Source organism: Porites lutea, chromosome 2 (genome assembly GCF_958299795.1).
Source record: "Porites lutea chromosome 2, jaPorLute2.1, whole genome shotgun sequence".
Lineage (NCBI taxonomy): Eukaryota > Metazoa > Cnidaria > Anthozoa > Scleractinia > Poritidae > Porites > Porites lutea.
The window spans coordinates 50851603-50869308 of record NC_133202.1 but is presented as its reverse complement, the minus strand read 5'-3'; the positions used below and the strand labels follow the sequence as shown (position 1 = coordinate 50869308).

Here is a 17706-nt window from a genome sequence, read left to right as displayed (position 1 = left end):
TTCATGCCTGGTCTGGCCAACAGCTGTTTGATTTCTCCAAGTACAATGTTTTGGTTGAAGTCATTGCTGTCATTCCTTTGCCATTCAGCCTAAAAAAGGATACTCGACTAAAAAACTATCACCAAATTACAAATTTCGCGATATTAAAATATAACTGGGTTGGATTGAGAATAATCTAAGAAAACTTAATGAAATATTTTGCAAAGACTTTTAAAGTCTCTTAAGTCCAATTATTGTCAAAACAATTTTTAGACCACCGAGCTTGAGCAAAATATCGTGGTTTGTCACTGTCCTTCGGCTTCGGCAAATAATTGATCTGCGAGACACTGAAAAAACACGATAAATGTGATAACCGAGTTCAATAATTGTTTTACCATTGAATCACCTATTTTTTTTTTTTTAATGAATATCTTCTGGAAGCGACGTGAAATGCCATTTTTACGCAAGAGCGATCACAAGAAGGAGAAAAGCGTAGTATCATTTACGCATGAGCAGAATATTATTTGCAACCCAAAATTTAAGCCCAACACAGTTGGACGACATTGCGCATGAGCAGCTCATTATCTGCAGGTCACGTGGTGGGTTCTCGGCTAATTATAATGAAACGACTAATTTACTTTAAATGATGATAAATATTAATATTAGCATTTTATATACCATGGAAGTAGTACAGCTGGACAACCTTTTCTCACTATACGGATGGTATTGCCACTTCAGATTCGATCATCACCATATATAGGTGGTATGATTAGCATCATAGTTTCTTAAACGCTCACTTGATTTTTTAACATTTTTTCTGTTCTGAAAATTCAGTTATTCACTCCCTTAAAATTTCTGTAGTTTCATTCATTTTTACTGTAATACAAAATGATTATATTTTCCTTCTCCGGTTCCAGCATTCTTTCTTTTCCACTATTCCAAAAAAAAAGAAACAATTGAGAGAAAGGTCATTCATATTTTGCAACTTACATCATACGTCCACATGTACTTCTTGCTACAAGTGCGAAATAACTCTTTACACAACGGACGGTTTGTTGCTAGCCTGTAGTAATGAACGCCTATTGAGTCTCCATACACCATTAACGTGCTTAGTTTTGAATTCCTTCCTTGCTCTTTGTTTTCATAATCTAAAGACAGTAGAGTTAATATAAGTACTCTCTTCATAATTAAAAATATGTCCTTTGACGTTGAGAAATGCTATATTCCAAGGTTTGCCTGGGAAGAAGTCTCTTCTTTGTAAGGGTAGGGATCTGCTAGATTGTAAGAAACAAAGTAACTACATTCGAATCCCTTCCTCCTAGCAGAGGCTCTTGATGATAACACACCGTAAGGTATTTTAAATGCAAAATGCATTAAACCCGTAACTGACAAATCATGATATGGTCATGACATGGACCTAATTAAACTAGCCTGTTCCAGGTTCTCAATAGATTATGGGATGACGCATAAGCGAAAGGCAGGCGAAATTTTCATGTTCGCGCTTTCTCAATTTCGCGGACCCGACTATCTCGGAGCCTGGAACAGGCTATAATTTGACCTTCAGGAATGTATGGTTTCCATTTCTCGTTCACCCATCGTCCAAAGCCATTCCATAGTAACATCGAGCAATCGATATTGCATGATAATCGCGCCAGATCGGGTAGATAGGAATCATTTGCCAATGGCAGAATGAACTTGAACAAACCTGCAATTAAATCACATGATTTACTTGTTTATTTAACAACTTGCATAATTTGCTTAATTATATCTCAAAGAATATGGTGCTGACGAGAGAACTGCTAATATCATTGAGGATTATTTCTCTGATCGCCAACAACGAGTGAAAGTAGCTGGAGAATATTCGAGCTGGAATTATATCTCCAGAGGGATTACCCAAGGATCAATCCTCGGGCCTTTGATATTTAATATTTTCATCAACGATCTCCTGTTCATCGTGAAAAGATGTAAACTCTCTAGCTACGCAGACGACTCGCAAATTTTCTTTGCTCATAATGACTATAGAGAAGTTGAGAGTGCTATAAACTCTGATCTCCAGCTTGTTGATAAATGGTATGATGAGAACGGTCTGAAAAGGAACAATTCTAAGTATCAAGCTATTGTGATGGGAAAATCTGACGCCACACTTGATTTCAAGTGTGAAAATTCCAGTATCCCAGTGACTAAAGAATTTGAGATGCTTGGCATAACGATAGATAACAAACTGAAGTTTGACAATCATGTTGCTAAAATATGTAGGAACGTTTCACAGCAAATAGCTGTTCTTAAAAGAATGAAGAAAATGCTTCCCTTCGAAACAAGGCGCGACCTATATTTAGCATTTATCCTTCCTCACTTCAATTATTGCAGTGAAACCTGGAATTTTTGTAGTAAAAGTGCTGCAGACAAATTGGAAAGGTTAAATGAGCGCGCGATCAGGTTTGTTTTCAGGGATAAGTAGACAAGCTACTCGGAACTTCTCAACGCATTAGGCCTCTCATCTTTAAAACAACAAAGATTAATTCAAATCACACTGTCTATTTTTAATGCCGTCCACAATTCTTTAACGCCCAAAAGTATACAAGACCTGATAGTTCATAGGAAGAACGTTAGCTACAATTTAAGAGGTGACTATATCCTCTCGCTACCCAAGCCAAAGTCTACTACATATGGCTTGAACTCAGTCAGTTATATTGGTCCGAAACTCTGGAATTCAATTCCGAACATGTTTAGAAATATAACGAATTTTAAGTCTTTTAAGAGATCCATTAGCCAAGTTGACCTAGTGCAATTTTTATAATTTCGACGCTTTTTTATTGAATTTTGTATTTATTTAGATATAAGATATACTTATTAAGATTTTATTGTTATAATTTTAATTATAGAATATTCCACATCTGGTTTTTTTACTTTTCATTTTATTGTGTTTGTGGAATACCTGTAAATTAACTGACGTGCTTTCACAGACCCCGATTTCGGTTCCGTCTGTGAAAGCACACCATTATTGAAGCTAAGTGTATTTTCACAATAAACTCTTATTGTATTGTATATTGTCGTACTGTATTGTATATCTGGCTCAATGAATACTTCACGTTCACATCACAGACAGTGAATATTTTAGTAACAAACCCTTGTGGCTCCTTCTGTAAAAACCGTGTACGAACTCGTTACCTTTCTTTACTGGCTAAACGTTTGTCAAATTAAAGCACAATAATTACTAAATAATATAAGGCTAATACCATTTCTTTTTGTAGATTCCTCAATATGAAAAGTTAAAGACTTCCCACTCTGAAGAGCCGCCATTATAAAATCGTCACCCGTGTATCCCAGCATGCCTTGCTGTTGTTTGTTGCCTTGAATGTCCCCTGAGAGTAGGGAGACAAATTAGGAAGCTATTGGTTAAGGCTATTTCAATTAAGCATTTATAATATTTACGAATGGGAGAAGGAACAACGGGTTTCAAAACATTTGAATAAAAAAAATGCAAATATTTCACTCAATTGACAGGCCCAGCATTTATCTGCAACAACAATTACCATTAAGTTAGGTCGAGCAGGGTACTTTTGGGGCCTGACTTACTCACAGGTTGAGCTGTGAAAATCGAGCTAATAGCCCCAAAAATGCTGGCGAAGCATTAAACCTGATCGAGTGTAAGGCGCAAGAATGAATACATATATGTAGTGGGATTTCCTACGACAAGAAGAAATTTGGAAACGTCTAAACTGGTACTGGTCATGGCCTGTATTAGAAAGGTGTCAGTGTTTCGGAGAGCCAAACAAGTGACGTATCTGGAAGATACCAAAGTAACGTCTTGTCCCGTTTTTATATGGGAAGACTACTGACTCTTTTATTACTTACTGCGGTACACCATTACTACCTTTGATATACCAATCCTCCGGCGGATCCCTGTAACCTTCACAAAGCGTGTAGTCCAAGAACACCTTGGCTGAGTAGTTCCCAGGTTCAAGAGCAAGGAACATGACCTCATATGTTCCATCATCATGGTCTATAACCATAGGCGCAAGGGATGCTGGTCCTTGTCTGATATGTACTCTCCATGAATCCCCTCCAGTTCTCTTAACGACTCCATCGTTAGTCACGGATTGAATGAAGAAACGGCTGAATTCCCCTAAGGGTGCAAAAGACCAAGGAAAACGACAATCACAAACTTGACATCATTGTTCAGGGGCACCCAACGAGAATATAGTTCAAAACCACGTAACATAGCATCATTAAACGTATTTTAGTATTTGAACGGTAGATATAGGCATATTTTCATCCCCTAAAAATTTTTCATCTGTTCGGATTTCCTAGCTGAAAGTCTAGTGATCCGAAAATTATAGGGATCAAAACTTACCTTTTCGAAAATTTCAGCCAGAAAAAAGGCTCCCGAAAATTCTAGGTTACCTTTTTAGGGTAAAAATCCGTTAAAAATAGGCAATTATACCATTATTTAAATGTTCGAAAATCCTAGGAGAGGCAGGCAAGCAAGTAATTTTACAACAAATGTTCCGAAAATTCTAGATCTCAAATCGTCTTCCGAACATATATTTTCCGAAAATTGTCGTTGGGTGCCCCTGATTGTTATGGGGTTGTATGCTGTCTTAGGAATTTCCCGGCCAAGGAACTACAAGAAAAGATCAGAATAGCAAAAGAGTGTTCAAGTCCCCTTAGAGGATGTCTCCCCAAACCCCACCCCCGGGTTTAAAGCTTCCTTGTATATTGAAAGAGTAAAGAGCAATGCAGTTCGGTTGATGTAGAAAAACAGATTTAAACAAGCCATTATTATTGGTGGGAGGGAAATCATCCTGTCACCTCGGCCCAAGTTTTCCCCAATCCCCTTCGTTAGAATACCGGTTTTTATCGGCTCATCCCACTCCAGAACAAACATTCTCAAAGCAACCTTTGCGAAAGTTTCTGATTATTATTGGGGGAACTCCCCCCCCCCCAAAAAAAAAGTGATGGGGATGCTCGTCGGGAAATTCACTGATTAAACCCCTAAGGGAGACCAGTGTGGTTGTGGCTCAAGCTTAAACTGAACCCTAAGGGAGATTTCTGCGTGGTCAGCGTCAGGGCATTTTTTGTAAATTTCTTTATGCACAGGACTGAGCAATACCTGAATGGGCAAATATGGTGACTTTCCATCCCAAACACCCTAAGTGAGATCATAATCTGCAATTTACACCCCAAAACGAGACGACGAGTATCCCCATGTTTTTATATGGGAGTCCCCAACAGAAGATTATCTCATCTTCGGAGAACCAGTAGGATATGAAGGTACAAAAAAGTGATACCGTCAAAACAGACACGTGACACTCTCGGGGAAAGGGGCGCACGGGGGATTGTGGGTGTGAGAGCTTTTCAGAATCTCGCATCACAAAGTCACTATATCCAGTATCCCATTGATAACTACAGTCTATCAGAAAACCTCAATTCCGGTCCTCAGATGAGCAAAACCCCGGATTAATCATTCTTAAAACCAATGTAGGAGGGAAATCATAAAGCTTCAAGTTTTTAAAATTTTAAAACGGCTTCGGGTCAACTGTAAGTGTGCATTTTAACCCATACAATAAATTAAGTAATTCCTTGCAGCTTTATTAACCTTGTGGTCGTAACTGCCATCTGGATATAAAGCTTCTCTTTGGGTCAGTTCTGTTTATAGAACTCATTTCTCTGTGTTTCCATGCCATTTTACGTCGGCAGCTTGAAATTAATCCTTCCCAGTCCACGCGCGATCTTTGAAGAAGGCACCAGTCAGAGAGAAAGCTTTCATCGACACGTGCCTTCTTCAGGAAATTCAAAGAAAAAAAAGTGCTGCAATTGTAAAAGTCGCGAACGATAATTGCAGCAGAAACCAGAACAGAAACAAAAAACGCTTTCTGCATTCTTGATGCCATCATTTCTCTTTTTACCTGTAAAAAAGAATTGTAGTTCTGGGACTTACATCTTTAATCATTCATTGTGTTTAAAGTGTAACATTTTAAGCGCCTACCTCTGCAAGCAACAATGAAAAAACTTTGAAAAAAGTTTCTACACTATTCTAATGGACAAAGAGTCACATTCTTTGAAACCAACAGAGAACCTCTTTTGATGAAACTTTATGTATTAGCCTGTTAACGGGTTTATCATTGACTGACAAGCGCCCCTAGTCTCGGCCCAATCCCGTGAAACGGTTTCTCAATGAGGAAAACGGTCATTTGGATTCTAGAAAGGTAAAATGAGCTTGCAATCGTTTAATCAAGGGTTTGTTTATAATGATACAAACTATCTTTAAAGTAAACGAGATTTCAAATCCCAGGGTAGAAAACTTATAAGCAGACACAAGCTTTCTATTCCATCATGGAATCTTTAACAAGTGGTGGAGTTGGACATTTTGGCACGTGACTTAGACCGTGAATCACGTGACAAAACGTCCCGGTAGATCGCGGGGAGCTCGTAAGGGACTGGTCAAAAAGTATAGGAGGGGGCGGTGGGCCGGAGCAGAGAGAGGGTGGGTCATGAAGTTTTGAGCCTTGTGCAAGGGGTGGGTAATGCAATTTTCAGCTACCCTTAGGGGGTGGGTCACCTTATTTTATTACATAGATAGGCATCAACTACTAACGATACAGTTGACTACACTTGTTATATAAAACACAGCCAGCTGGAATTATTGCTAAAATGCTCACAAACCTGTTGTGCGAAAAAATACAAAGGGTGACAGGCCGCACATCTATACGGGCGTGGAATCCTCTGTTAACCCGTTTTTCAGGGGGCTCTAACGAGCATGTCCTTTAATGATTTTCCTTTTTTCTAAGGAAATGATTGGTGGTTCTTTAAAAATTTATTGAAGTTTTAGTTGGTTTTGTATAAGATTCCATTTTTTCATTCAAGCTTCCTTTATAGTAGACACGGAGGGCTGGTATTGTGTCACGAATGGCAATATTTCTTTTTCCTCCTTGTTGTTTTGTTTTAGGAGTTTAGACTCCCTTTTGTGAATTTTATTTCTGATAGTAGGTTTTCTATGAAAGATTGTGGGTAGCCTCCGTCCACCAAGTATTTTTTTAATTTGAATTATTTTCCTCAAAGGTTGTTTCTGAGGAGTTTTTTCGTAGGATTCTCAATGCTTCTCCTTAGACAAATCCTTTTTTAATATTTGGAGGGTGACACGAGGTGAAATGTACGTGTGTCCAAGAAGGTTTCCGTTTGTTTAAAATGTGTCTTTGCATCACTAAGGATAGATTTTTCCTTGAATCTTATGCGTTTGTATACAACCGTGTCTAAAAACGCAGTCTCAGTGTCAAATGCTTCGGCCGTGAATTCAATAGTTAGGTGATGTAAGTTTGCTTGTTCAATGAGAGCTTCGATGTCTGGTTTACTCATGTCCCATAGGGAAAAGATATCGTGTATGTAGCATTTCCAAACTGTTGTTCAAAAGATAGTTTTGCTTAGAGTCGTTGTTTCAATATATGTCATGAAAATATTGTCAAAGGAATCAAAACTGCTGTCTTTGTGCCCATTGCAGTTCCCTAGTTTTGTAGGTAGAGCCTTCCATTGAAGTGGAAGAAATTTTCTTTGAGGATTAATCTAAGCATTTCCGGCAGGTAATGTGTACTCAGGAATGGGTTGTCTTTGTAGCAATTTTCATATGCTTTGTGACAGGCAATTTCAATATACCCTCGTTTTGTTGTATATTTGTGTCAAGACTCATTACGTCCATCGAAACAAGAAATGTACGGTTTTTTACATTTGTCTTTTCAGTGAAAGGTATGATTTCTATGATTTTGATATTGGTTGAAGCAGTGTATCAACAAATTTTGTCAAGCACAGAACAAGGTTTTACTGGATTATTAAGAGGAAACCAAACATCCATGTTTTAACTAGGGGGTGAGTCATGCAATTTCCAACCTTTCTTTAGGGGGTGGGTCAGTCATTTTTGTGCCGAAGGGAGGGGGTAGGCCATGTGTTTTTTATCAACCACATTTCCAAATGCTCCGGGCGATCGCGAGTAAGAAGAATTCTATTAGCTTGCATTCAGTTGCTTTTGTTACAGTTTTTGCAAGTAATTTGGTCCATGCCTACAATTTTCGCATTTTTCAAAAAACCGCTCGATAAATTTTTTTATAAATTTAACAATCTAGAGATCAATTGCCAATAAATATACCCTGCAAGTTTCAAGAACATTGAGAACAGAGAAGGCTTTCAAATAGGGCCTCAAATATAACAAATTTCCCCCCCCCCGGTTTTGTGTTTACAAATGAGCGTCCTCATTATTCACTGGCATTGATTCATATGCAAGTGCACATTTAGCCAAAAAAATTTCATCCTTATATAATACAGTTGTGGTAATCTTTTTCCCATATCTTTACTCATGGCGACGTAGTTAATGCTCAAACTTGGGAGGTATCCCCCCAAAAAAATCCAGTCGAGCCACCTTAAAGCAAGTTTGTTGTAAACTCTCTCCAGGCCCGTTCCACTCTGATGTGGCGTTTGTGTACTGTGACGTTTTCTTTCGGAAAATATCAGCATTGCAAAATCAGAATGATAGTCTGTATTTCATTTAATTTAATTATTTTGAAACTCCAGAAGTCGTCGTGATATCACAAAGTACAGTGTCAAAGGACTCAAACAATGCCGCTGGTCATCGGCGACTTGGTCCACACATTCGCCTTTACTTCCTAGAGTACCACGTCGAACTTGAAATAGTGTTTTCACTCTGGATATTGTTGTTTAATTCTTATATTTTGTATTAATGTTTAATAAAAGTACTCTGAATACATACCTTTCTTTTACTGGCAATAATATGAACATTTTAACCAACAGAAGCAAAATAACAACAACAATTAAATGATCGGTTCATCATTTGTTTTTTCCAAAGTTGTCCATTTAAGGTGGCTCGACTGGATTTTTTGGGGTCGGTACCTCCCAAGTTTGAGCATTAACTACGTCGGCATGAGTAAAGATATGGAAAAAAGGTTACCACAACTGTATTATATAAAGACGAAAATTTTTTATGATTTGGGTTTTATTGCAATCGGAGTCGCCATGGCAACGTAATGACGCCATTACGTTTTTCATTTATTGTTGTGTTTCCCTGTATCAGGAGTTTTTTGAAGAAATCGCTTAAGGGAGTATGTACCTGCCATAATTGCCTCCACTATGGCAAAGTTTGAAGAAATTCTATGAGAGCGTTTTCGAGATATTTCGAAATGCAGTTTTAAGAATCATCAAAGCAGTGAAATAGCATGCTAGCCGCACAATTCGCTAATATTTTAAGAAAATGATAAGCTTTGGGAACGCGGCTTCATCTCATAGTGGTTTGATTCTATTGAAAACTGCATACAAAAAAAGAGGGGAATTGCTCTGGGCGATCGCGAGTAAGAAGAATTTTATTAACTTGCATTCAGCTGCTTTTGATACAGTTTTTGGAGGTAATTTGGTCCATGCCTAAAAATTTCGCATTTTTCCAAAAACCGCTCGATAAATTTTTTTATAAATTCGACAATCCCGAGATCAGTCGTCAAGAAATATTCCCTGCAAGTTTCAAGAACATTGAAAACATGGAAGGCTTTTAAATAGGGACTCAAACATAACCGATTTTCCCCCCCAGATTTTGTGTTTACAAGTGAGCGTCCTTATTATTCACTGGCATTGTTTTCAAGTTTCATATGCACGTGCACAAATAGCAAAAGATATAAATTTGCATCAAAAATTACTTTCCAAAGAAATATCCGGTATATGCTAATAATTGGCTTGTACTCACAGATAGCAATGAGAGCCGAAACGGTGAACGTCACGGCTCATCGTGTAGGAAGCAATACTTAATTATCTTAATCGGGTTATAACATCACAGAAACTGTTACAAAGAATTGTTCTGATGTTAAAAATGTATCACTAACCTCTTTACCCGGTAATTAGCATATCCCGGAGCTTTAACCGAGGGTCCTTTTTGATGCAAATTCTATCTTTTTGCTAAATGTGCACGTGTATATGAAACTTGAAAACAATGCCAGTGAATAATGAGGACGCTCGCTTGTAAACACAAAATCTGGAGGGAAAATTGGCTATATTTGAGGCCCTATTTAAAAGCCTTCCCCGTTTTCAATGTTCTTAAAACTTGCAGAGAATATTTCTTGACGATTGATCTCGGGATTGTCGAATTTATAAAAAAATTTATCGAGCGGTTTTTGGAAAAATGCGAAATTTTTAGGCGTGGACCAAATTACCTCCAAAAACTGTATCAAAAGCATCTGAATGCAAGTTAATAAAATCCTTCTTGCTCGCGATCGCCCAGAGCAATTCCCCTCTTTTTTTGTATGCAGTTTTCAATGGAATCAATCCACTATCAGATGAAGCCGCGTTCCCAAAGCTTATCATTTTCTTAAAATATTAGCGAATTGTGCGGCTAGCATGCTATTTCACTGTTTTTATGATTCTTAAAACTGCATTTCAAAATATTTCGAAAACGCTCTCATAGAATTTCTTCAAACCTTGCCATAATGGAGGCAATTATGGCAGGTACATACTCCCTTAAGCGATTTCTTTAAAAAACTCCTGGTACAGAGAAACACAAAGATAAATGAAAAACGAAATGGCGTCATTACGTTGCCATGGCGACTATGATTGCAATAAAACCCAGATCATAAGAAATTTTCATCTTTATGTAATACTGTTGTGGTAACCTTTTTTCCATATCTTTACTCATGCCGACGTAGTTAAGGCTCAAACTTGGGAGGTATCCCCCTAAAAAAATCCAGTCGAGCCACCTTAACTGGATGTAGAATCTTCGTTTAGCCTGGCAAGAGATTGAGCCCTCATACAAGTCACGAACATTTAGTCACTTAGCATCGCTGAAACAATTTACATAAAGAAATTCGATTTTAAAGATTGCTACGCAACCTTTTGAAGGTTGAGTCAACAGACGTAAACGTATCGGTCCTTTTTTCATGTCTCATTTAGTTTTTCCGTGTCTGTGTCATAAAAGAGTATTTTTATTTTAGTCGACACTGCATTTTTCTTCATCTCCTTCGATTCTTCCTGGACCACTTGGGGGTGGGGGGGGGGGAAGGGGGGGGGGGGTCAGTGCATAAGCTAATCTCGTACCCAGATCTCCCAGTGTAAAACAGAGTGAGATCTGGGTACGACACACTTTTCAGTGTAAAACAGAGTAAGATCTGGGTACGAGATTAGCTTTAGATTAGATTAAGCTTTACAAGTAAAAAAAAAACGTTTTTCTTAATATTATTCTTGGACCTAGTTTATTTCAAAATACATAAAATGTCAGCATGTCCACAGCAACAAACCAATCAGTGGTGTCGGATCTCCCAGCTGTAGACCTGAATCAGTACAATTAAACTTGTAGAAAAATATGAGACGGCAAACCGATCCTTACGGCAAGGCGATGAAGAATAAACAAAAGAATAAAACAAAAAATATATATTTCTTTTAGCCTCTGAAGGTTTGTTTTCAAACCGAAATATTGGGCATTTTGTTTAAATATATATATATTTTTTGTTTTATTCTTTTGTTTACTTCTTCATCGCCTTACCGTAAGGATCAGTCTGCCTTTTCATATTTTTCTACCAGATTATTTCACCCTGCATTGCACGAGCCGGGCAAAGGGAGAAATCTCGAGGACGCGCATTCCCCTCGCGCGGCCTATAAAAAAAGTAACAACCGGTGTCAGGAGCCGACTAATCGGCTCTCAGGAGCCGACTAATCGGCTCCTGCCGGTGCCTACTACGCAAGCCGCGAGAACGAGCGCTCTGTAAAGTATTGAACTATAGAATGCCCTAATATGACGGCTGCTGCGAGCAGAGCGAGTTTACAATCTCGTCGCGCTTGAAGCGCGTGAGTATCACGTGCGCCGAACACGGTCTTACCGGCATGCAAACTCAGTAGGCCCATTTATATCTGTTATTTCCTGTTGGGCTCCGCATCCAGTGTGAACACGGGACCTACGCAACTTTGGCTACCCTTCCTTACTAATAGCAACCCCATTTAAATTCCATCAGGATGCTTGTTTAAAGCCAAGGAACTGCGTTTGAATTTACTCCAACCAAAAGGAGATTGAGTATATCTCAGCTTCCAATATTAGAGCGGGTGTCGAAAACCACCTTCCCCAGTTACGAAATTTACTCTATTTCTCTCCCGCCGTCCCATCGCTAACATTTTACGAGCGTCCTCACCCGTGCTTCGTGAGGTTCTGCGATACACGTATTTCTAAACTAGTAACTTTCACAGTTTTATGAAACGCTTGTCAAGGCAAAACCACAACGATAAACCAGGGGGTCAGATGCGGATCTTTAGTAGACCTGCATCGGTAAAATCTTCAATACCACAAAACAAGAAAGAAAGCAAAAATAAAATGTATTTTACTTTTGCTTTCTTACTTTATTTTTTCCATCACTCTTCCTGCCGTAAGGATCAGTTCACTGTTTTAATTTTCAAATTTGGTATCATTATGAACTCGCCCGGACGCATTCAAACTGTTAGAAAATGTTACTTCTAGGTGTTTGGAATTTAATTCCTTGATAATCAAAATAGTTTTGTTTTAGTATTTTGTTTGTTTGTTTGTTTGTTTTTTTCGTTCCAGTCAACCAACAAGCGTATGTAAAGCCACTGACTGCGCTTCAACGAACAAGCAACTTCAAACTATTGGCAAAATAAATGAAGCAGAATATGGGAAATGTTACTCGTATTTCCATTTGTTCTGTTAAGTTACACGTACAATTTTGAGGGTATGCAAGCCTCGCCAAGAATTTTTCCTCGGCTGCACTTTCTTTAGGCTTAAGGCGCTTTCTGTTTGTCAGAACTGACCGGCAGGACCATTGCCGGACCAGTCAGTTAGCAAATGAAATCGGCTTTTTCCAAAGCTTTTTTTTTTGAAAACCATCTTTTATAGGATTTGACTGATCTGGTTGGATAGTTTTCATTAAAAGTGAAATTTTCATCACGACGGGAATGGCCTGGCCGGTCAGTTCTGACACGTGAAAAGTACCCTCAGTTTCAGCCGAGGGTGTCTCATTGCGTCCGCGGTTCTCCACTCGCGGGTGAGGAGTACCTGCTATTGAAATCTATGCGAACTTAAGCAAGTCCGCATTGTGACGTTCTGCCGTCTTTTATGCCTTGAGAAGTACGAAAAGAACAAGTAAAAACCAACCATGTAAAAAATAAGTCTAAGAAGAAAACGCGATCAACGAAACAACAACGAGAAAAAACAATGCAATATGAGCCTTGGAGATTCCGTCGGTATCTGTAAGCAGTATCCCGGGGAGCTGGGACGGACTACAGTTTCTTTCCTATTTGCCGGGCCATGGTTAGTAGAGGATTCCCCTCTACGAACTATGGCTGAACGAGACAAAGCAACGGCGCGAGGCAGATAAAGAGAGCCGGGGTTTCGCTTTTCCATTTCATCTTCATCCTACGTCAAGTTGAAGTCGAACGGCTGAAATTTCTTTCTAAACTCAGCGGCCATCTTCTTTTCTTCCTCTAAGGAAACCTTACAGGCTTTCCAGTCCACTCTGTCGGGCATATTGAGAAGAGAAGGACTGGCCACAACTTCCCTACAAAAGTTGATAGATCAGAGAGATTATTTAAGCATCACGATTTTGGCCACTAGATTATTTTCCCAGCCAATTTGAACGCTTGTCGTTTGCCGTTTACAACGTGAAGAAAGCACTCTCATTCAAACGATGACGCGAAAGCGTCAGTATTCTATCGAAAATAAGCAAACCACTACAAGTATGTGCTGAACAAGAATGCTGTATCATGACAGACTAGAAACAATAGACAACTCCCAAAGCACATACTCAGCTAAAACGCTAAAAATCTTCAATGTTTACTTAAGTTTGGGCTTATAGAAGATAATGTCACAGTTTTTCAATGACCATGAAATTCAGAATCCGGATAATTAGTTAATCAATTGTGGCCCTGAAAAAATTTGAAGGAAAAAAACTACGAATTTTTAACAAAATGCTTTTTTCGTGAGAAGGACTCTTCAACGCTGACAAACGTCAACAAATAGCGAAAACTATAATTTCTACATGTTTGCTTTGCTCGAAATCGCGTCCATTTACAAGGCCCTAAAGCGTTTTGCTGACTTGCAAGGACCCATCTGTTATAACGATGCCCAAAATAAAGGGATGAATCTCATAGTTTATTAGATATAATCGTGTAAAGTTTGCTTATCATTTTCCCATAAATTATGACCTAAATTTGGAAACCGCTGAATTTCTCGAATTGGGTCTTTGCGATTTTGGTGAAACTCTGTTCAGCAGAAGGCACTAATGCGCACTATGTGTAGCCACGAGATTTTTACGAAAAAATGCTGGCAACAGCAGATTTTCGACTCAGACCTCAAAGGGGCGTGGCATCATAACCACGTGACATTTACTCCGATCGCCAAAAAATTTATGTTATATCGTAGATTGATCTATATGTTGTCCATTCTATGTGTTAGACTTACGATAAAAGTAAAGGTGGGGATACCAGAGAGCTTCAAAGTAGGATGGTACCCTCCCAAAAAAACTGGGTCGAGTCACCTTAAGTCAACCAAAAGTAAGAAAATATGGTACATTTCTGCCAGTACAAATAACATAATAGCTAAATGATATTGAAATGTAAACCTAGGCAGTTACATGTATTCCATGTCTACTAAAAACGTTCCATATTTGTAGTTACATTAAAAGGTAGGTGACGCTTAGTACCTTCCAAACTGTAAAGGCATTTTGTGTGTCACGCGATGAAGTAACCGTTCACCGTTATCGAACTCTGCCACAAAGTACGGTGCTCCTACTGGTACAAACTGCCAAGAAAAGACACTGACATTATTCTGTATTTTCTCTTTTTCGCTTTGAACTTGGATATTCTTCTTCCGAGGAATTCAACTCCGGGAGATGACGCCTATACTTGACCAACTGAGTTGGGCTAATCGCGTTGAGGCTTCAGAGAATGTTATTGACGTCACTTGGTAGGAGACTCGTTCTGTCACACGACACCGGACGAATTTTCGACTGGTTGAAAACTCGTGCGTTTAGGTGTTCCATTCCGTTGACATTGAACAACCTTAGAGCGATTTTCGTATGACCTTGAAAACTGGTTTCGGTAACTGTTCGTTATTTGTTTTACCTAACCAGCCAGTAGATGAAAAGATCAAAACATGGACTCTTCGTTTTCCCGCCAAAGAAAACCCTACTATGGGGAACGCATTGTTCGATTGGCCAATCGTGTTGCAGTATGACGTCAAACCGAAGTATCGATTGATTTGTGGAAAGTTCTCAGGCATGAAGTTTTTTCAAGAAGCGTCCGCTTAACCAACCAAAAGCCACGCGCGTTTGTATCCGTTCGATAAACCAATCAAATCGCTCTATTTCCGTTCGTTTGTTGTTTCTGTTTTGTTCGCGCGTTTTCATTTCAAGGTCACACGAAAATCGCTCTAACCGTACGACAATTTAGACGCCTAGCCGTTCAAAGTTCCGTGTGAACAGAGCGAAAATATTGAATGATCCCGTGCAACGAAGTGTCCGGTCAAATTCTTCACCCGGTAGAAAATTCGTCCGGAGCCTTGTGAATGTTACCTGAAACTCCTTAATTTGCAACAACACTCTACACAAATTCCAAAGGTGAAGATGAGTGAGAACGGTGGATTTTGCTCATTACCATTAGGTTTGTCAAGATAGACGTTATGACTCTGCCCCTTTTACAGTGGAACTTGGATCTAACGAAGAGCCAATGGACTGGTAAAATTTGTTCGCTATATCGAGGTTTCTTTTCATCGAGGTTCTTTCTCATATATTTTACTATTACTGGGGTAAAGAAAATCGTTCTTTATACGGATGACTTCGAAACCGGTCGAAATTTTAAACAGCTCCTAGCAGAACTAGGGCATAAATAATTAGTCACTGTCAAAGTTTTGATACAAGTAATGACTAGAATTGATGTAAGAAGAAAAAATATATATATCTCCAAGACAAAAGACCTGTTTTAGCTCTGTGTTGGCTGGGACATCTCTAATGGGTAGAGAATTTTGATCTCCGTGCTCTTTGAAGATGTCCTTTAGCTCGTCCACCTCTGTTTGGGGCACAGGTACAACCTTGGGGAAATAATTAAGAGGAATAATCTTAGGGCCTGTTTATATGGAGGTGGGGGACCCCAGGTAGGTGAGGTAACCCGCTTAGGTGGGGTAGCCCGCCTGTCCATATAATCTCTCATTTTAATTTGATCACGTTTACATAATAGGTAGGGTGACCCGCTGCAGGTTACCTCACCCATCTGGGGTCCCCCGCCTCCACGTAAACAGGACCTTAAAATGATAAATCATTACTTTCAAAATTTTAAAGATAAGAGAAAGACAAAACGCCCATTCCGACAGACAGAGTGATTTTCACAATTCAAATTTAGGACAAACCAGGGCAATTTTGTTCCGCTTATCTTTCACATTGGATCTCTAACGCATGAGCTTAACACTAAAACTGGATCATTATTGAAACGAACACACATGAAAACTTTCGTCGCATTGTTATTTTTATCCTGCGGAGCTTTTCCCAAGGGAAACAATTACAAAGGTATTCTTGAACTACATCTAGATTTATTTAAATGTTGCAAAACTCTTTACTGTAACCGTTGTTCTAATTTTTCATTTTGCAGTCTAAGATATATGGTATTTTGCAACGTACCTGCAGTTGAAGATGCTGTGTGTAAAAATTCCTCTCGAAAATTACACAGGACTTTCCTTCACTATGAAACAATCTGCGAAGAGCTCTCTTATATCTGCTGGAAGTTAAAGAAAAATAATACGCAAGTGTCGCATCCTAAAGTATAATGTTCTGAAAAATGAAAAAAATAAATAAATAATTAAAATAAAATAATGATGATGATGATGATGATGATGATGATGATGATGACAGTGATGGCAGAAAAAAGGCGGAAGTCTGAAAATTCCTCAACGAATTACTACCACAAATAATTCACTGAAAAAAAAATTACAATTAAATAGAAAGAAAAAACAAGAAAGACTAACTAATAGAAAGGATATTTTTCAATTTCCATCAGAACATCCTGAAATACATCAAGAATGTAACACGTTCACTATACGTATACAGAACGTAAACAAAACAAACAAACAAAAAAACACCAAAAAAGCAGGGAAGAAAGAGAATGAAAGTTCAAGAAAAGAGCTTCGTACCTCAGACAGTTTAACTGTGGACTCGAAATGGCCGATGGGACAGATTAATACGTGATCAGGCACAAGTCCTCCCTTGGCCAAGGCCACATAAGACTATCGGAAAATAGAGCAAAGCCGTTAGTGCAAGTATTTTCTAATTTTCTTCTTTGATTTATCCATCGAGCACAATGAAACTTAATCAGATTGAACGATACACGTAATAATAATTAATACATGTAGTAAATTACACTGAGAGACCAATTAAACTAGTTGTAGTCAGACTAGTTGACTAACTGTTTGACTGACGGACTGACTGACTGGCTATCTAACTGGCTGATCGATTGATGACTGTCTGAGTGACGTTCCGTCTGACCGACTACATGTAACTGTCAGACTTGCTTGTTGACCAAGGATAATTAATAAGCTGATTAGCACTTACATCATCTCCTACGCTGACAACCAAATGTTTTTCAACCTGCGGACTTCCCAAACAGAACCAACACGAACCTTTCAAAGGTGCTGAAAACAAAAGCATAACTTTATTAAATAAGAGAGTTAAAATTCTCTGACTGAGACATAATACGAGGTAA

At 38.7% G+C, this 17706-nt stretch overlaps 2 protein-coding genes across 5 annotated transcripts in view; both read right to left on the bottom strand.

Annotated features, from left to right (window-relative positions):
• The window catches only part of LOC140928879 (uncharacterized), a 7171-nt gene extending 1424 nt beyond the window's left edge, over nt 1–5747 (bottom strand). Inside the window, exons 1-6 of the mRNA XM_073378683.1 lie at nt 5579–5747; nt 3854–4105; nt 3216–3341; nt 1523–1684; nt 970–1127; nt 1–89 (exon numbers count right to left, since the gene is read on the bottom strand). The exon at nt 1–89 is cut by the window's left edge and continues 253 nt beyond it. Coding sequence (XP_073234784.1) covers nt 1–89; nt 970–1127; nt 1523–1684; nt 3216–3341; nt 3854–4105; nt 5579–5666 — 875 coding nt within the window. The 5' untranslated portion in view covers nt 5667–5747. The remainder of the gene's footprint in view (nt 90–969; nt 1128–1522; nt 1685–3215; nt 3342–3853; nt 4106–5578) is intronic.
• The window catches only part of LOC140928957 (CWF19-like protein 1), a 31100-nt gene that overhangs the window by 4329 nt on the left and 9065 nt on the right, over nt 1–17706 (bottom strand). Inside the window, exons 12-18 of one of the 4 annotated variants that reach the window (XM_073378764.1) lie at nt 17556–17635; nt 17138–17230; nt 16988–17010; nt 16629–16722; nt 15932–16045; nt 14661–14758; nt 13336–13517 (exon numbers count right to left, since the gene is read on the bottom strand). In XM_073378764.1, coding sequence (XP_073234865.1) covers nt 13376–13517; nt 14661–14758; nt 15932–16045; nt 16629–16722; nt 16988–17010; nt 17138–17230; nt 17556–17635 — 644 coding nt within the window. In that variant the 3' untranslated portion in view covers nt 13336–13375. Of the gene's footprint in view, nt 1–12829; nt 13518–14660; nt 14759–15931; nt 16046–16628; nt 16723–16987; nt 17011–17137; nt 17231–17555; nt 17636–17706 lie in introns of those variants that run through there. The other 3 variants (XM_073378766.1, XM_073378763.1, XM_073378765.1) reach the window with 3 other exon arrangements.